A 19738-nucleotide genomic window follows, 5' to 3' on the forward strand; every position below is an offset into this window, starting at 1 on the left:
CATTATTATTTACAATGGAAAAAAAAAAAACTAAAAACCTAAATGTACAACCAAGAAGTAAATAAACTGCTAGTATATACAATTAATAAAAACATATAAACTTATATTGCTGATATAAAAATTAGGCTGGGTGCAGGAAGCCAAGGTGAGAGGATCACCATGCACCTTGAGCTCAGGAGTTTAAGACCAGCCTGAACAACATAGCAAAACCCCTGTCTACCAGAAATAAAAAAATTTAAAAAATTAGGCACATGTAGTGGCACATGCCTGCCTGTAGCCCCAGCTACTCAGGAAGCTGAAGTAGGAAGACTACTTGAGCCTGGGAGGTCAAAGCTGCTGTGAGCTGTGAGCTGTGATTGTGCCACTGCACCCAGCCTAGGCAACAGAGCGAGACCCTGTCTCGAAAATAATAACAATAATATTAATTCTATAAAAATGCATTTTACATATAGCTATGGCAATCAATGCTGTAGTATTGGTGGATACCAATGGAATCTGTTCAATGGAACAGAACAAAGAACTCAGAAATACTCCCATACAAATATGCCCACGTGACTTTTGACAAAGGTGCACAAGCAATTGGAGGAAAGATGGTCTTTCCAGCAAATGGTGCTGAGGTGACTGAACATTCATACGCCAAAAAAAAAAGAGAGAAACTTGACCTAAGTCTCATACCTTATATCAAAACTAACTCAAAAGTGATCATGGACTTAAATGTAAAACATAAAACTTTTAGGGGAAGAAAAGGCACAGAAAATATTTGGACTCTAGAGCTAGGCAAATAGTTCTTTGATTTAACCCCAAAGCACTAAAAAATCCATTAAAATAAATAAATTGGACTTTATCAAAATTAAAACCCTTTGCTCTGTGAAAAACTCTGTTGAGAGGATGAAAAAATCAAGTTACAGACTGAAAGAAAATATTTGCCAACCAGTTCTTATCAACAAAGAACTACTACCTAGAATACATAAAGAACTCTCAAAACTCAAGAGTAAAAATCAAAAAACAAGCAATTCAATTAAAAATTGGGCAAAAGGCATCAACAAACAATTCACCAAAAACAACATTCAGATGACAAATAAGCACTTGAGAAGATCAACATTACGAGCCATCAGGAAAATGCAAATAAAAACTGTAACAAGATTATCACTACACACCTATCAGAATGGCTAAAATTAAAAATAATAATAATAATAATAATAATAATAATAATAATACCAAATACTGGCAAGGATGCAGAGAATCTGAGAGAATCTGGAGCACTTATAGATTGCCAGTGAGAATGTAAAAATTGCACAGCTACTGTGAAAGATAGTTTAGCTGTTTCTCAAAAACCTAAACATATAACCATAGAACCCAGCAATTGTACTTCCGGGCATTTATTCCAGAGAAATGAAGACAGGCTCACACATACAAAAAAACCTATACAGGAATATTTGTAGTAGCTTCATTCAAAATAGCAAAACAACTGGAAGAAACTCAGATGTCCTTCAATTGGTAAATGGTTAAAAGTATCATGGCACATTCATGCCACGGAACACTATTCAGCAATAAAAAAGAAAGTACTCAGCCTGAGCAACATAGTGAGACCTTGTCTCTACAAAAAAATAAACAAAATTAGCCAGGTGTAGTGGTGTATTCCCAGCCACTCAGGAGACTGAGGTGGGAAGATTGCTTTAGCCTTGGTGAGCCGAGATCGTGCCACTGCACTGCAGCCTGGGAGACAGAGTGAGACCCTATCTCAAAACAAACAAACAAACAAACAAAAACAAGGAAAAAGCTATAGATATATTCAACAACCTGAATGAAGCTTAGAAAATCATGCCATGTGAAAAGAGCCCATTTCAACAGGTTACATACTGTCTGATTCTATTTATATAATATTTTTGAAATGACAGAAATAGAGAACAGATTAGTCACTGCCAGGAGTTAAGAAGAGAATAGAGGTAGTGGAAAGTCAGTGTAGCTATAAAGGAGCAACATAAGGGATCTCTGTGTTGGTGAAAATGTTAATGTCCTGGTTGTGATACTTTACTGTAGTTTTGTAAAATGTTACCATTGGGGGAACCTGCGTAAAAGATACTCTGGATCTGTCTGTGTTATTTATTACAATTGTGTGCAAATCTACAGTTATCGCAAAAGAGCATACATAAGATGATCCTTTTATTAAATCAGCAGCATATTAATATATAATATATAATATCTGCATATTAATTTTAAAAAGTTTGGTGGCCAGGTGCGGTGGCTCACACCTATAATCCCAGCAGTTTGGGAGACAGAGGCGGGTGGATCACCTAAGGTCAGGAGTTCAAAACCAATCTGGTCAACATGGCAAAACCCTGTCTCTACTAAAAATACAAAAATTAGCCCGGTGTGGTGGTACATGCCTGCAGTCCCAGCTACTAGGGAGGCTGAAGCAGGAGAATTGTTTGAACCTGGGAGGCAGAGGTTGCAGTGAGCCGAAATCGCGCGACTGCACTCCAGCCTAGGTGACAGAGCGAGACTCCATCTCAAAAAACAACAACAAAAAAAAAAAAGGAAAAAGAAAAAAAAATGGAAATAGCCAAAATACAAAGAATTAAAATTAAAATTAAAAAACGTTTGGAAATAAATAAAACAAGAGTATTAGTGGTTATATTGGTGAAATGATACAAACCTGTTAAATTTCTTCTTCATACATTCATGTATTATAAAAGATTTTTTCAATGAGTATGCTCTACTATGATAGCAAGAAAAAATAAACGAAGCTATTTTCATCATGAAAAAGAGAATACATGCTATTGTATACAACTTTTTTCACTGAAAAAATAACTATATAAATTCTTCCAAATATCATTTTAAAAGCTGTTTAATATTCCAGTGAACCGATCTATCAATTTTATTATTTCCTTATCATAGGGAATTAAGGATTGTTACTACTTTGTTAAAAAAAAAAAAAAAAGCAATGCAACAGATATTCTTCAATCTTAATCTTCACATGCAACTCTGATTATGTCTTACAGCCAGACCTCCAGTCATATAAACCTATTGGATTATAGAGTTACTGGAATATACTGAACAACTGCTTTTCTGAAAAACTATGAATTGATGTCCCCATCATAGTATAAGTGTGTGAGATCACTTTACTCTGTCCCTGAGAGGTTGTCAAAATTGTATTCACATTCCAAGCTCCACTGATCAAGTAAGTAAGGAAAACAGACATGCTAATCTCATACAGTGACATCACAACATAATAAAATTGACTTCACACCAGTCTTTGACACTATGCAATCTAATATGTATGGGTCTTGCTTGCTCATCTTCATCTCCCTTCACCTCCAGAAAGTTGAAACTTCTTCATCTGACATTGCGAAAGCTACCTCTCTCAGCCTCATTCCCTTGCCTCCTTGCAATCTCTCAAACCCATCTGACGCAATGTGTCTGTCCAAATGCTCTGTGGATAGCCACAGGGCTCTCTCTCTCACTGACTTTAGGTCTTGGCTCAAAAATCTCCAAATCAGAGGCTTTCCCATCCCACTCTGTGTAAATCAGCCACCCCCTTCTCCAGCCTCCCTAACTGTATTTACTTGCTCTTTCTCTGGCAATGACGTGCTGTAAGTTTTTGATTACGTCTCTACTTTATTCTGAAAATTTAAAAAATCAAATCCTATCCTTCAAGACATTGTCATCCCAACTTGTATAGACTATACACTTGTCTCTTTATCATGACCCAAGAATCAAGATCAGCTCCAGCAGAATTTATTTCTAGGCCGTCCCTCCTACAATCTTTTTTTAGAGCTACTTTTTTGATAAATAATAATTGTACATATTTGTATGGTACATATTTTAATACATGCAAATATTGTGTAATAATCAAATCAGGGTAGTTGGGATATCCATCATCTCAAACATATGCCATTTGTATTGAGAACATTTCAAACCTTCTTTTCTAGTTATTTTGTAATATATAATACATTTTTGATAACTATAGCCACGATACTGTGCTATTGAACAGTAGAGAATTTACTCCTCTAACTGTATTTTTGTACCCATTAACCAACTCTTCATCCCACCTACCCTTGCCAGCCTCTAGCAACCATCATTCTACTCTCCATCTCAATGAGATCAACTTTTCTCGCTGCCACATATGAGTGAAAACATGTAGTATTTGTCTTTCTGTGCCTAGCTTATTTCACTTAACATAATGTCCTCCAGGCTTATCCATGATGCTACAAACGACAGGCTTTATTCTTTTTCATGGCTGAATAATATTTCATTGAGTATATGTGCCACATTTTCTTTATCCATTTATCTGTTGATACATACTTAAGTTGATTCGACATCTTGCCTATTGTGAATAGTGCTGCAATAAATACGGGAGTGCAAATATCTCTTTGATATACTCATTTCCATGGGATTGCTGAATCATATGGTAGTTCTATTTTTACATTTTTGAAGAACCTCCATACTGTTTCCCATAGTGGCTGTACTAGTTTACATTCCTACCAACAGTGTATGAGAGTTTCCCTTTTACCACATTCTTGCCAGCATCTATTATTTTTTGTGTTTTTGATAATAGCCATTCTAGCTGGGATAGGAGAAATCTCGATGTGATTTTGATTTGCATTTCCCTCCTGCAAACTTTATTGATGTCCTTTCTCTATCTTGGCCTCCACTTCTGCAAATATAAATAATGCTGTTCACTGGGAAGCCCTATTCATGCTGCCCTCTGTTCAATACCCAAGATTGCTATTCCTTGCATCCTCCTCCCCACTACCTTTATAGCTTCCAGTCTCTATGTCCTCAACATCCGCCAAACCAACAAAGAAAGTAACATGAATGTAATAAGCTAATTCACACTAAGGTTTGTTTGGTTCAAATAGTAACTAAGAAAAAACCAAATTCTTAGGGTTTCTAACTGGAAAAAGAAAGATATAAAATGTACAGTTTGTGTTCCTGAGACATTTCCATTCCATTTTATTTCTTCAAGTTTGGTCATCACTTTTATTTTGTCATAGTCTTTCCGCCTGAAATGTTTTAGTCTAGTTTAACATTATCCAAGAAGTACCTCCCTTCTGATTTTCATTCCATTCAGCACTGACCTCCTCCCTCCGAAGGGAGAAACAGCAAAGGATGCCTCCTACTGACATTCCTCCCATCTAAACAAGCATTTTTCTACTTCAGTGAGTCTCCATTTCATATTGAATTCTAGCAGACTATGTTTTTTCTCCTTTAAAATGTATTTGAAAGCCCCCTTTTCCTTTCCACATGTTATTTCCACAGATTATATCCTATAGGTATGAGGAATCAGGCCTATCAATCAATCCTAGGAGTAATGTTTGCTTTGAAATGTCATTAAGCAATTCAATTATTTTTAGAAGGAACTACTTTGAGTTTTTAAAGCCTTATAAAAAAGACCACCTCTATAGTATCCATTGTCCTTTGTCATTAAGATACATAATACAAGGTAATTGGCTTACTTTGTCATGTACCTAGATCCTTATATGGTTGCAATGGGCTACAAACATATTTTTAACTTTAAATTTCATTTTTTCTTGAAATCAAAAATAGATTAGAGCAAAGCAGTGACACTTTATCTTAAAAAACTACATATAACATCCCGTGCTATTCTGATGGTAGAACAAATGATTTTTAAAAACAAATGGGGATAATTCTTTGCATTCTACACCACAGCTTCCTGAGATACACTCAACTGCACACTACCAGATGATACGTGAAATACCCCCAAAGAATTAGAATCTTCCTCTAGCCCCACAAGAGACAACTTACCAGACTTCCTTGCTTTCAAAGCAATCACAGCTGCTAGCTCTCTCTGCACCTAATAAAATATTAGGGGGAAAAATCAAATTAGAAGAAGAAAAATGTAGCCATCAAAAGCAGTACTTTGTTTTTAGATATGCAGCCCAAATTCAGAGCTGTTGCAATTAAACCGAAGTTTGCTGCCAGCACTTTTTTGATTTTTGCTTGTTTTTAGTACATGGAAAAACCTCTGCATAGGAACTTTTAGAAGAATCATATTGAATTACTTTTTTAAAAGTTAGACAATTGCCAGAATGTATACATTGTAAAACACTGGTATTTACACTGTGATGATGGGAAGTACCTAAAAAAAAACTATATAACATTCAGATATAATGCAATTATGAATTATTAAAATATACATGATACCATAACAAAGATTAAATATTATTTACCTCTCAAAGATGCTAGTTTATACAGAAATTCTAGTAAAGTTGATATAGGTAATCCTGGTTTAATTGGACCTCTGCTCAAATATAATGAATGTTCACTGCAAGCCTGACAGGTTTACAGCAACCATTTTGGATGATATGCCACATAAAAGCAAGCGTCATCAATGCATAGGGCAGGTGAAATGGGAATAGACTAGATGACCTTTAAAATCCTAAATGTCTTAAACCCTACTTACTTGTCCAAAGTTTTTAGCACTTAATCTCACTCTCATCTTTCCCACTTCGAACACTTAAATCCTTCCTTGAAAATATTTTCAAAGCAGAACATGAAACAGCGACAAAAAAGATAAGCACAGTCACTTTCAAAGATAACATGAAGGTATCAATAAAAATTCCATAATGAGGAAGATCTCTCCTCTTCAGGACACAATCTCTTAAGCTCAGAAGTTTGTGTGTTCAGGTGTTTGGAACTGGTGATGGTCGGGTTTTTTTCGAGGGATGGGGGTATCAGGCAGCTGAGTATATTGCAGTAATGACACTTTAAAGTGAGAACAAGGGAGTTCAAGGTTAAATTGCAGATTTGCTATTCAAATTAATGTAATCTACATTCATTTACTGGAAGGCAAGTGTAGCAATATGCTAGACCCTGAGACTCCACCGAGGACTGCTTTGTCAATGGCCAGGGCATTATCACCCCTGCAGAAGGCAGTCTGTCCCATGTACTGTCTTTATTGCCATGCTTTCCCTGATGGGCTACGTGAAAGCTATTCAAAAACGCATAGTCTTAATTTAGCTGATTCTTTGACACCTTAAGATTCTCTCAGGAAAATTACACAGCAGTGAGAAGACAATCAGTTATTCTCCAACCTTAAGAGTTTGAGCTCTGAAAATGCTCACGGTTGGAAAGTTTACAGTTAAAGAACTCAGCGGGAAGAGTACTGAGGCAGACAGAAGTGATGAATGACCACAAGAAAACCGTTATAAGTACTGGTATGTATACTCAAATAAATTTAAAAAGCATCCAAGTAAAAATATCAATTACTGCATATTTTACATATTTTAAATTGTTTGTAAGGTTTATTGTAGTATTACCAGCCCTTTTTAGGATTTTCTTCATTCAGTGTCACAAATATTTGGAGTTGGGATAAAGAGGCAGATTATAAACATTCACAAGGGTCTTGTCAATGGTTTCCAGATTCTATGACCTCCCAGGGAAAACGCCACTGTGGCACACACACAGGGAGAAGGCAAAGATGGAAAATGATGCACGAGGTGGATCACTTAATTTGTTCACAAAGGATCAAAACCAGTCATCTCCAGCTTCCTCTTTTAATTTTCCACACCTGAAATCCCTTTATGGGATTCTCAGTTTTTCCTTTTCCAATTAGAAAATGATGCCCAAAATAGAAACAGCTCAGAAAAGGAAACGATTATATTCCCACCAATGTATAACACTACAGCTTTTCAAAGAATTGACAGAGAAAGAAAGGAAAGAATGAGATGAGCAAGCAAAAACTGGAGCATTTCCAGGGCACTGGGAGGGTGAGAGATGGGCAGCGAGAAAGGCACAAAGAACTTCACAGTTCAACTTAGAACCTAGGCTTCTTTTTAACATAAAATAAATGAGATTACTGTACTGTATTACACCACATCCACTGAACCTCTGCCATGCGAGGATACGAGTATTTTATGCAAAGTAGGATGTAGGATAGCTTCCATGTTTCTGCACTAGGAGGGAAAAAGGTTTTGGCAAAACAAAACAAAACAAAATAAAACCCAAAGATAGGTTAGTCTTCCTACAAGACACAAAGGGAAAAGTACTGATCAAGCAGAGCACACACTGGGTAAGATCCCTTTTATGTTGCTGTAGGATCTTCACAGTTCTTTTTTGTTTTTTTAAATGACCTAGCAATCAATCAATCATTTAAAGTTGTGTGACTAATGCCTATATTTTGGATGGAAACTCCACTGAGGCAGAGACCTGTTTGCCTTTTCTTCACATTATCCTGGGCAATTGACACTCACTCATTAGCCCACAAGAGGTGGCTAAAGAGACAACCCTATTTATACAAAGACAGAAGGAGAAAATACAGAAAGGACCCAGGGGAGAGAAAAAACTTCTCAAGGGAGGACAATGAAAACTCAGAGAAGGCATGTCCTTGGCATAAGCTACTCCCAGCAGAAGTCTTCAGAACATGTTAGAAGGATTCAAAGTTGGCCTTTGCAAATAATTGTTAGGTTTATATGAAACTGAATTGAAAACCTTAAACTCTGAGGAATTACATAAACAGGGACTACACTTTTCTTCGTGTGCTAATAAGGGACCTGTTGGCATTGGAAAAGAAATGTCATACTCCAGTGCCAGTTGAGCCTTCAAATAACTGAGGCTCTGGCTGACATTCTGACCACAACCTCCTGAGACACCCTGAGCAGGAACTACCTAGCTAAGGTGCTTCCAAACTCCTGACATGTCGGGTATTGGTCAGAGTGGTGGGAAAAACTACAGGGAAAGGACACAAACCTTCGAAAGGTCCGAAGGTTCTGCACAGCCCGGGGGGCGGGGGCAGAGAACAGGTGAAGGCAGCTGTTCTATAACCCTGAGTCAGAGGGCAAGGAGTAGGTAAAAAGAACTGTGGGGGAATTTATCTTAAACAAGCTTGTTTACTTATGCTGACCAGGAATTGACCTTTGATCATCTGTGTACACCTGACGTTCCCTGAAAGGGGAACGATGAATGTTAATTACCTACAGGTTGTGTTGGCTCCAGGTTTTCCGCCTTGCGCCTGTACTGAATAAAAGCAAGCAGCTTCAGCTTCTCAGGGATACTCTCTGGCCACTAGAGCCAGGCAGTCACCTAGGTGCTCTTACACTGCTTACCTGTGTCTGAATACTCCTTTCATCCACCTGCCAAGGTCTGTGGGACAGACCCAGTACTAACATAATAAATACACGTTGTTTCAAATCTCTAGATTCTGGAGTCATTTGTTATGCTGAAGAGTCTTTTATCGGACAATGATGATTTTTCTACTGTAATCTAACTGTGTTGTTGGCAAACCTGAGTTCCTCTCACCATGCCCAAAATAGAGCCACTGTTAGGTTAGGCTTGAGAAATATACCAAATGTAGAACCATGTTCTGATACTTGCCATTGTTTCTATTCGATGAGGATACAAAACCACTGCCCAGGTCATTAGAAAAAAATGCATTGTTTTTAATCTGACAGAAACAGTAAATTATTAGCTTGGCTTTTCCTATCACAACTCTTCCCTACTATAATCCATAACTCCTTTTCAGAACCCCCTGGGACTAGATGTATTTCAGAATTCAAAATTTTACATATTTCAGAAAGGTATCTTAAGTGAGGTCTGGGGCAGCAACTTGTAGTCAGATACATTAATATTTCTTCCATGAAATGCATTACTATTCAAACCAAATGGGATAAAGGAAGACTAGAAAAAGCCTAGAGTTTTGCCACCAAATACGTTCAGTTTTTTATTTTGCCACCAAGTTAGTTATGAAGAACTTTCGTTTTTCAGAGTTTTTATATTGTAGGACTGTGAATAAGGGACTGTAAACCTCTACTAGTTTTACATTAAAGTTTCCCTCCCTCATCTTTTTCTCATGTTTCTTCTTTTCCAATTGCTATTTGGTCACTACTTTTTGTCTGCTTACTAGGAAGAGCTTTCTTTAAATAGCTTGAGTTTTCATCTAGTTCAGCAGTTCTCAAACTTGACTGCACATTAGAATCATTTGGAGAGGTTTAAAAAAATACTGATATTTGGGCCTCAACTAAATGAGAATCTCGGGAGAGAACCAGGCGTCAGTGTGCGTTGTTGTTTCCAAGCTTCCTAGGTGATTCCATTGCATCCAGGGTGAGAAATCACTGCTCTATTCAACAAGTATCTTACTTTCTCCAAGGTCCCATATTTCGACCTTCATTTCAACTGAGAATTTTTAGTCTGTACTTTGTCCTCCTCTAATTTAATTCATTTGTAAAGGAACATGGCCTTTACTGTATTTAGATATAAAATTATGCTATAATCCAATCAAATAAGATTCACTTACTATAGTAGCAGTTCGACAGACAAGATTTATTCAAGTACAAAGAAAATTGCAAGAAGGCTTTTTAAGAAGCTCTACTCCCAGCAGAAGTCTTCAGAACATGTTAGAAGGATTCAAAGTTGGCCTTTGCAAATAATTGTTAGGTTTATATGAAACTGAATTGAAAACCTTAAACTCTGAGGAATTACATAAACAGGGACTACACTTTTCTTCGTGTGCTAATAAGGGACCTGTTGGCATTGGAAAAGAAATGTCATACTCCAGTGCCAGTTGAGCCTTCAAATAACTGAGGCTCTGGCTGACATTCTGACCACAACCTCCTGAGACACCCTGAGCAGGAACTACCTAGCTAAGGTGCTTCCAAACTCCTGACATGTCGGGTATTGGTCAGAGTGGTGGGAAAAACTACAGGGAAAGGACACAAACCTTCGAAAGGTCCGAAGGTTCTGCACAGCCCGGGGGGCGGGGGCAGAGAACAGGTGAAGGCAGCTGTTCTATAACCCTGAGTCAGAGGGCAAGGAGTAGGTAAAAAGGACTGTGGGGGAATTTATCTTAAACAAGCTTGTTTACTTATGCTGACCAGGAATTGACCTTTGATCATCTGTGTACACCTGACGTTCCCTGAAAGGGGAACGATGAATGTTAATTACCTACAGGTTGTGTTGGCTCCACGTTTTCCGCCTTGCGCCTGTACTGAATAAAAGCAAGCAGCTTCAGCTTCTCAGGGATACTCTCTGGCCACTAGAGCCAGGCAGTCACCTAGGTGCTCTTACACTGCTTACCTGTGTCTGAATACTCCTTTCATCCACCTGCCAAGGTCTGTGGGACAGACCCAGTACTAACATAATAAATACACGTTGTTTCAAATCTCTAGATTCTGGAGTCATTTGTTATGCTGAAGAGTCTTTTATCGGACAATGATGATTTTTCTACTGTAATCTAACTGTGTTGTTGGCAAACCTGAGTTCCTCTCACCATGCCCAAAATAGAGCCACTGTTAGGTTAGGCTTGAGAAATATACCAAATGTAGAACCATGTTCTGATACTTGCCATTGTTTCTATTCGATGAGGATACAAAACCACTGCCCAGGTCATTAGAAAAAAATGCATTGTTTTTAATCTGACAGAAACAGTAAATTATTAGCTTGGCTTTTCCTATCACAACTCTTCCCTACTATAATCCATAACTCCTTTTCAGAACCCCCTGGGACTAGATGTATTTCAGAATTCAAAATTTTACATATTTCAGAAAGGTATCTTAAGTGAGGTCTGGGGCAGCAACTTGTAGTCAGATACATTAATATTTCTTCCATGAAATGCATTACTATTCAAACCAAATGGGATAAAGGAAGACTAGAAAAAGCCTAGAGTTTTGCCACCAAATACGTTCAGTTTTTTATTTTGCCACCAAGTTAGTTATGAAGAACTTTCGTTTTTCAGAGTTTTTATATTGTAGGACTGTGAATAAGGGACTGTAAACCTCTACTAGTTTTACATTAAAGTTTCCCTCCCTCATCTTTTTCTCATGTTTCTTCTTTTCCAATTGCTATTTGGTCACTACTTTTTGTCTGCTTACTAGGAAGAGCTTTCTTTAAATAGCTTGAGTTTTCATCTAGTTCAGCAGTTCTCAAACTTGACTGCACATTAGAATCATTTGGAGAGGTTTAAAAAAATACTGATATTTGGGCCTCAACTAAATGAGAATCTCGGGAGAGAACCAGGCGTCAGTGTGCGTTGTTGTTTCCAAGCTTCCTAGGTGATTCCATTGCATCCAGGGTGAGAAATCACTGCTCTATTCAACAAGTATCTTACTTTCTCCAAGGTCCCATATTTCGACCTTCATTTCAACTGAGAATTTTTAGTCTGTACTTTGTCCTCCTCTAATTTAATTCATTTGTAAAGGAACATGGCCTTTACTGTATTTAGATATAAAATTATGCTATAATCCAATCAAATAAGATTCACTTACTATAGTAGCAGTTCGACAGACAAGATTTATTCAAGTACAAAGAATATTGCAAGGAGGCTTTTTAAGAAGCTTCAAGTTTAATTTAAAATATAGTTTACTCAACATAAAACAACTATGCAATTCAAAACACTTGCAGCTGACAGTTATATTTGGCCTTGTAAATGTCTAAATAGAGGATGATTAAAGGACTGATAAAACATATCCCAAATTTTTCCCTCTCCCCTAGTTACCCATGAGAAACTAGAGTCAGAAACGTGTTGAAATGTTTTGGCTTTCTATCTTGGATAACCAGCATGGCTGTTCACAAAATAGCCTTGATATTCAGTGAGAATCAGAGTCAGTCTTACGTCCAGTATTCTGTCTTCTTTTTCCTCTGGCACTTTAATAGTGCCCTCAGTCTTAAAATCCAAAGGCTACTGGACCTGTTTTGCATCAAAGCTAAGACCATACAAACTCTGAGTGATAGAGAGTTTCTCCATGGCAGAGGTTAACTGAGAAGACATGAGCAGGCTTCCTGGAAGAGGAGGCCCTTGAAAGCAAGGTATGAAGCTCAATTAGAAAGTCAAGGAAAGTCGGGCTGGACGCAGTGGCTCACGCCTGTAATCCCAGCACTTTGGGAGGTCAAGGCAGGTGGATCACGAGGTCAGACTGACAAACATGGGGAAATCCATCTCTACTAAAAATACAAAAGAATTAGCCAGGTATGGTGCGCGTATCTGTAATCTCAACTACTAGGGAGGCCTAGGCAGGAGAATCACTTGAACCCAGGAGGCGTAGGTTGCAGTGAGCGAGATCACACCATTGCACTCCAGCCTGGGCAACAGAGCAAGACTCTGTCTCAAAAAAAAAAGAAAGTCAAGGAAAGTCATTTTGAGAGGACAGAGGAATACTGGCAAAGGTCTTAGTTACCAAAGGCTTTTCCTATCACAACCCTTCCCTACTATAATCCATAACTTGTCCTTACAAATTAATTTTTAATAGAATTGCCAATTCACAACTTCCCTAAAGGCTTTTAGTAAATCTATTAATCTTAGAAACATTTAAATTTTGATGCCATAATAGAAATGTTTTTAAAATACAGAGCCCATTTTTCTCAATTTCCTAAACTAAATGTAAGAAGAAACATAATCTAATATTCTTCCATGTTTTCTTCCCAAAAATATACAACTTTTAAGCCATTATGCAATGTTAAGCTAGTATGGACTTCAGGAATTCTAGAAAAAATAAATAAATATGCTTCTTAATAATTGTACTTTTATTTTTTATTTTCTTATTTTTTCGAGACAAGGTTTCGCTCTGTCACCCAGGCTGGAGTGCAGTGGTACGATCTCAGCTTACCATAACCTCTGCCTTCTAGGGTCAAGCAATCCTCCCACCTCAGCCTCCTGAGTAGCTGGGACTACACGCGCCTGCCACCATGCCCAGCTAATTTGTTTGTATGTTTTTGTACTGATGGAATTTCACAATGTTGTCCAGGCTGGTCTTAAACCCCTGACCTCAAGTGATCTGCCCATCTCAGCCTCCCAAAGTGCTGGGATTGCAGGCATGAGCCACCATGCCCAGCCAAGAAACTACTGTTCTCCAACAAATAGTTTATTTAACAGATAGTTATTTCCCCAATAACTGCTGTCATCACATCAAACAGGTATTTGTTAAGCATGCTGTGATGATAAAATGTATCTATCCTTACTCATCTGTTTCAAGGCACTTCGGGGTATCTTTTAAATCACTTAAATAGACTTGTTTAATGCAAACAAATATGCATATTAACTTTATTGTAACTGAGATAATAGCTGGCCATTTAAAGACTAATATATGTAGAAGTGATCTGAAACGAACAAAATGAACTGGAATAAAGTCTTCTACAGATTTTAAACGTCTATTAAGTCTGCTACGCATACACCTAATGTGATAGAGGTTCACATTAAAAAGATCTGATAGTTGAGTACAAGTATACTATGAGTTAATGGGAGTTGGATTACTTAGAATGGATAACACTGTTTTTAGGAATATTGCTAGAGGTATGACATTCAGGTCACATTAAAAAAATGGACTCCAGAAAGATCAATATCTGGATTGTATTCAGTTTTGTTAAGGTCCATGAGGAGTAGACAGTATCCACAGGAGAATGGCCAGAAGATAGTCACCTCCTTGTAGCTCAACTTGACGAACACAGCCATCCTCATTTACCTCATCCTCTCTGCACAATTTGACTATTACTCACTCCCTTTTTCTTAACCATTGGGATTTCATGGTATCCCATGCTCCAGGTTTTCTCCTTCCTCTCTGGCTACTGCTTCTCTTCTCCCAAGGCTCCCCTTCTCCTCTGCCTTTTACAAAGACTTTGAAATGCCTTAGTGATTTATCCTCAACCCTCTTGACCTTCTTCTCTTTCTATTCACTCACATGACTCCAATTATATTTGCATTTCCAGCCCATATTTCCTCAGCCCTAGATCCCCACAGCCATCTACGTTCCAGACCTGAAAGTCCCACTTAGTGGCTCAAACTCAACATTTCCAAAGGTGAGTTCACTTTTTCTTTTTTTGAGACTGGGTCTCACTCTGTCACCCAGGCTGGAGGGCAGTGGTCCAATCATGGCTCACTGCAGCCTCCATGACCAGGGCTCAAGCGATTCTCCTGCCTCAGTTTCCCGAGTAGCTGAGAAGACAGGCACATACCACCATGCCTGGCTAATTTTTTTATTATTTGTAGAGATGACAAATTGCTATGTTGCCCAGACTGGTCTTAAATTCCTAGGCTCAAGCAATTCTCCTGCCTCAGCCCCCTAAAGTGCTAGGATTACAGGAGTGAGCCACTGAACCCAGACTGAAGTCACTTTTTTACCACTTCCGCTACACTCCACAAATCTGCTCCATGAATGGCACCATCAGACACCACAGTCCCAAATCAGGAAGTAAGGTATCCCTGATTTAGCTCAGCCCATCACTGTCTCCTACTCAGGCCTCTGTCTCTAATTTTTCTCTCTCCATCCCATATCATTCTCTACTCTTCAGTCAGACTAAATTATCCTAAAATATAAATTTTATAATATTATACCTTTTCCCAAAGAACTCTTCAAAGATTTCTCCATGACACTATGACAGAGTTCAATGTCTGATACTGCATATATAGTGTTCTTCTGGTCTGGTCTTCAGTATCATCTCTATCTCCATTCCTCCTTCCGAAATCCATGCTCCAAGCTTATTAAAATATCGCATTTGCAATTCCCTAGAGGGACTGTGCTCTCTCTTTGCCCCAGGCCTTTTCACATATTCTGTCTGGAATGCCTCCCCACCTCCCCACCTGTGTGGCTGTCACGTACTTGCCCTTCAGATCCCAACTTAGGTACCATCTTCTCCTGAGTGTCACTCACCTCTCCTGTGTGAAGTCCTGTTTATACTCCAATAGCACTCTATACTTGTTTCAATTATAGCACTTATCACACTCTAATGAAATCTCCTCTTTTGCTGGAGGGCTCCAAAACTAGTTTATAAGCCCACTGAAATGGACTCCTTTATTCATCATTATGACCCTGACTCCTGGCACCGTTCCTGGTACATATGTTTGTGATCAAGAACACAAGTAAAATGTTTACAGTTGTTACTGAGAAGGTGTAGGGGGAACATGATCATTAACTTCAAGTATTTCAAAGTCTGAGGTTGAAATTCAGACCAACGGAGAGAAGTTGCAAAAGGATATGTTTTAGCTCACTGTAAGAACTTTCAAATACCCAGAACTGTCCACAGTGGAAATGGTCTATTGAATTTGTGAGATTCAATAGGAGATGCTTTCCATGGGAAGGTATATATCAGAAGTGCCCTAAGGAATTTTTAAAGATTTGTTTTAAGAATATCTCATTTCCTAATCACCCCACTATCAAAAGAGAACAAGCATGTTCTCTTTGGAGACCGTGGGGGTTGTTCATGTCACCTGGGAGTTGGTGACATCTGTCAGCCTGCTGTTGAATAGTTGGTGATGTTACGGCCATCTAATCCACCTGACAGAGATAGAGGTGGTGCAAATCTGAATGAATAGGAAAAAAAAAAAAACTGTGGGAAACCATTTCTTGTTGTGGAAATCTCATGAATTTCATGGTACAAACAACAGGAGAAACTACAGATGTTTACAAGAACTCTGAGAAGGGCAAGCTAACGACACTAACATCTTTTCAAAAGAGCAGGTGTATCTGTGTCTTCAGTTTTCAAAGCTGCTCTTAAAACCTCTGATTGGTAATTTCTCTGAAGCCCTAACTGCTGATCAACGTGAATTTCCTGATAAATAAAAATTCATACATAAAATGTATTTTAAGGGAATAAGTCTGTTAGACATTTTAATTTTTTTTTGTAATGATGAAATAAAACATGTTTACATCATTAAAATTTTAATTTTTATGTCTCAAGTTACTTTTCTTACTGTTTTCTGGCAGACCCAGTGTATTATTCAATCTACTAAAAGCTCATAAATGATTCTCAGGTGAATTTTCATGATGCAGTTTATTTAATAAAGCATCTTCAAAGCCATAACATAATTTTAAACTCATGCCTTTTTACTATGCCTTTTATTCTATGTTACACACCATTCCATACATATATTTTCCCAATCATTGTGCCCTTTGGAGGTAAGATTATAAACTATAGCAATTATGTAACTACATCAACAGTCAAGTCCCAGACATTCTAGGGATCTTCTATGGTAGCAATCTCTCATTTGTAGGGACAGATTCCTGTAGAATCTTGTAGGGATGTTACATTACAAAGACTGATACTGGGATAAACTCAGATTGGTGAAGACTGTTTCTAACTAGAAATTCTACGCATAAAAACTGCTAACAAGTGAAGCCTCCTGGAAGAACAAGATTCAGAACCCAAGATCCAAAAATCTAAAACAAGAGTACGAAATCTCTAATTATTTTATGCCAACCTTGAGAGAAGCTGTAGTTTCCTGGTGGGGTGGAGTCACAGTCCTTTACCTCATAGGATTGTTGTAAGATTTAGATGAATTAACATGTATAAATCATCGGGACTAATTGATCCGACACAGAGTAAGTGCTATTTGAGTGTGAGCTATTATCATCCTCATCACATAATTAGAATATAGTTGAGCTGAATGACAGAAGCAAGGACATACCCAGTCTTTAATTGCTTTAATATTGCATATGTTTAAGCCGCTTCTTCCACCTAAATTACAAACTCTTTCACAATCAGTATTTCCTCCATTTATTATATTTCACCTACCTAGCCCAGTCCCATTGCAACAAGCATAAAAGAGGCTGAAGCATTTCAGTGAAAAGTTGTAAACAGTGCTTAAAGTGCTTTTTCAGACTTGACTTTAAAAATGAACTTTTAGATTTCTACAGAATTCTGAAGCCTTTATAAATGTATGAAGGACAGACTTCAGATTTCAAAATTCACTTTGAAACGTCAGAGGTATCAATCAACTTAAGTAGCTGTGCCCTGGCAGCTTCTGACATTCAAAAGAGAACTGCTGTGTTATGAATCAGGAGATTATGGGTTCAAATTCAAATTCAAAGCCAAATTCAAATTCTTGTATTCAACAAGAAATGTGCATTAGTTTAATATATCTTCCATAGCAAATCATCACCCATTTTACTGCTTAATATCCACTTATTATTTCATATTTGTATAGGTCAAAAGTTCAGGTACAGAGTGGCTCAACTGGGTTCTCTGCTTCTCACAAGGCCTCTTGTAAGGCCCAAAGCAAAGTACCTGCTGGGCTGTACTCCTTACTGGAAGCTCTGGGGGAGCATGTTCTTCCATGCTCATGCAGGTCATTGACAGAATCCAGTTCTTATGTCTGTAGGGCTGAGGTACCTGTTTCCTTGCTGGTTGTCACCCAGAAGCTGCCCATAGCTCCTAGGGCCCTCTTTCTGGTGTCTGCACACAGGCTCCTACATCTTAGAGCCAGCAATGACACGATGACACCCTCTTAGGCTCAGAATTTCATTCACCTTGCCTTCTGCCATATTACTTTGACTCCCACAAAAGCAAGTTCTCTCCTTTATTTTAAAGGCTCATATGATTAGACAGAGTCCACATGACAATCTAGGTCTGTAGCCTTAATTATATCTGTAAAGCACCTTTTGCCCTGTAATGTAATATGTGCAGGACCAAATGGGTATTCATGTTTGGGGGACAATTTTACCCATTACAGAATGACACAGATCCTGAAAAACTACCCCTCAACACCTCATTAGGGCCTTAAAGTCACTTGCTAATACAGCCTAGCTCTGGAACATGATTTACTTGCTATACAACCTTCACTAGATTACACCAAACTCTCTTTCCCTTTACAACTTTCTCCTGTTGTACCCCAAAGTCCTAACCAGTGCCCCAAATTCATCTCAAATTAACTCATTTATTTGCCTCCATTTTCACCCCCTGAGATGTCTCTCAAGTCTTACAATCTATCTAGAATGTTCTTTTCTTTCCCTTATCTAGACAAAGCCTGCATTCCGGTTTCTGCATGGAGCTAACCTTAATTATCAAGACGTTCATAACTTTTCTGATTTTTTACATCACATCAACATCACACAATGTGCATAATCTGGAAAATGTTTAATTTATACTTATGTTAATTTTTAAACAAAATCACTTTTTTGTGGTTTTTGTTAATTTATAGTAATGTAGGTTTATTTTTGAAATTCAGAAAATGAATAAAAGTAGATGAGGAAAAATCACCCCCAGTCCCAGTGTCTAAAGAGCTAATCCTAAATTCACTCACTGCATGTAACATGGTGCTAATTATTAGTTATGGGATATAAAAATTGATATATTAACCATATTATTTTATCTATTGTTAATAGATGGTTCATGCCAATAATGTTGGTTTTAAGAAAAGTATTGGTATCACAGAATTGTAGGCCAGAAGTAATAAAAAGGTCACCTACTTCAGTTCTATACTAGATGCCTTAATCCTCTACACAGAGCACAGAATATAAAATAATAAAACAACAAAACACACACTTTCATAGAACTTATTATGTACCTGGGCACCGTTCCAAATATTTTCCATGTATTCACTGACTTAATTTATACGCATAGTGCCTTTTGTATCTGACCTGTAGTAACCTGCATAGATAAGCTCTTGAAGAAGTTCCGTAATTTTTACGAAAATAATCTAGAATAAATTAAATTCATATATGCACACAGATCTATGTGTTTATAATTCCTTACCCAGCTACATAGCCTATTCAAACCTCTTTACAAACCACTGAAACCTGCTACTAATATTCCACTGAATCCATAGGTTCTTTTGTTTTAAAGAGCAAACTTTTGTTATACAACTAGAAGAGCCTAGTAATAGTTTTTTGGAAGGTTTTAATATCTATTTTTAAATCTGTCTTTTGCCCATTCAATTCTCAGAACCCCACGTGTGTTTGTCCTGACTCTCAATACACAGTTTCTTTAAGTAGATTAAGACTTAATCTACAGTTTCTTTAAGTAGATTACGTCTTAATCTACTTAAAGAACTTTCCTACCTGTAGATGCTTTTTAA

The 19738-nt window shown here is 37.7% G+C and overlaps 1 protein-coding gene across 1 annotated transcript in view; it reads right to left on the minus strand.

The window, feature by feature from the left end:
• The window catches only part of RAPGEF5 (Rap guanine nucleotide exchange factor (GEF) 5), a 247962-nt gene that overhangs the window by 149533 nt on the left and 78691 nt on the right, over positions 1-19738 (minus strand). Inside the window, exon 7 of the mRNA XM_011973915.1 lies at positions 5770-5818. Within this exon, the coding sequence (XP_011829305.1) occupies positions 5770-5818 (49 nt within the window). The remainder of the gene's footprint in view (positions 1-5769; positions 5819-19738) is intronic.

This window comes from Mandrillus leucophaeus, unplaced genomic scaffold (genome assembly GCF_000951045.1).
Source record: "Mandrillus leucophaeus isolate KB7577 unplaced genomic scaffold, Mleu.le_1.0 Scaffold140, whole genome shotgun sequence".
In the NCBI taxonomy this organism is placed as follows: domain Eukaryota; kingdom Metazoa; phylum Chordata; class Mammalia; order Primates; family Cercopithecidae; genus Mandrillus; species Mandrillus leucophaeus.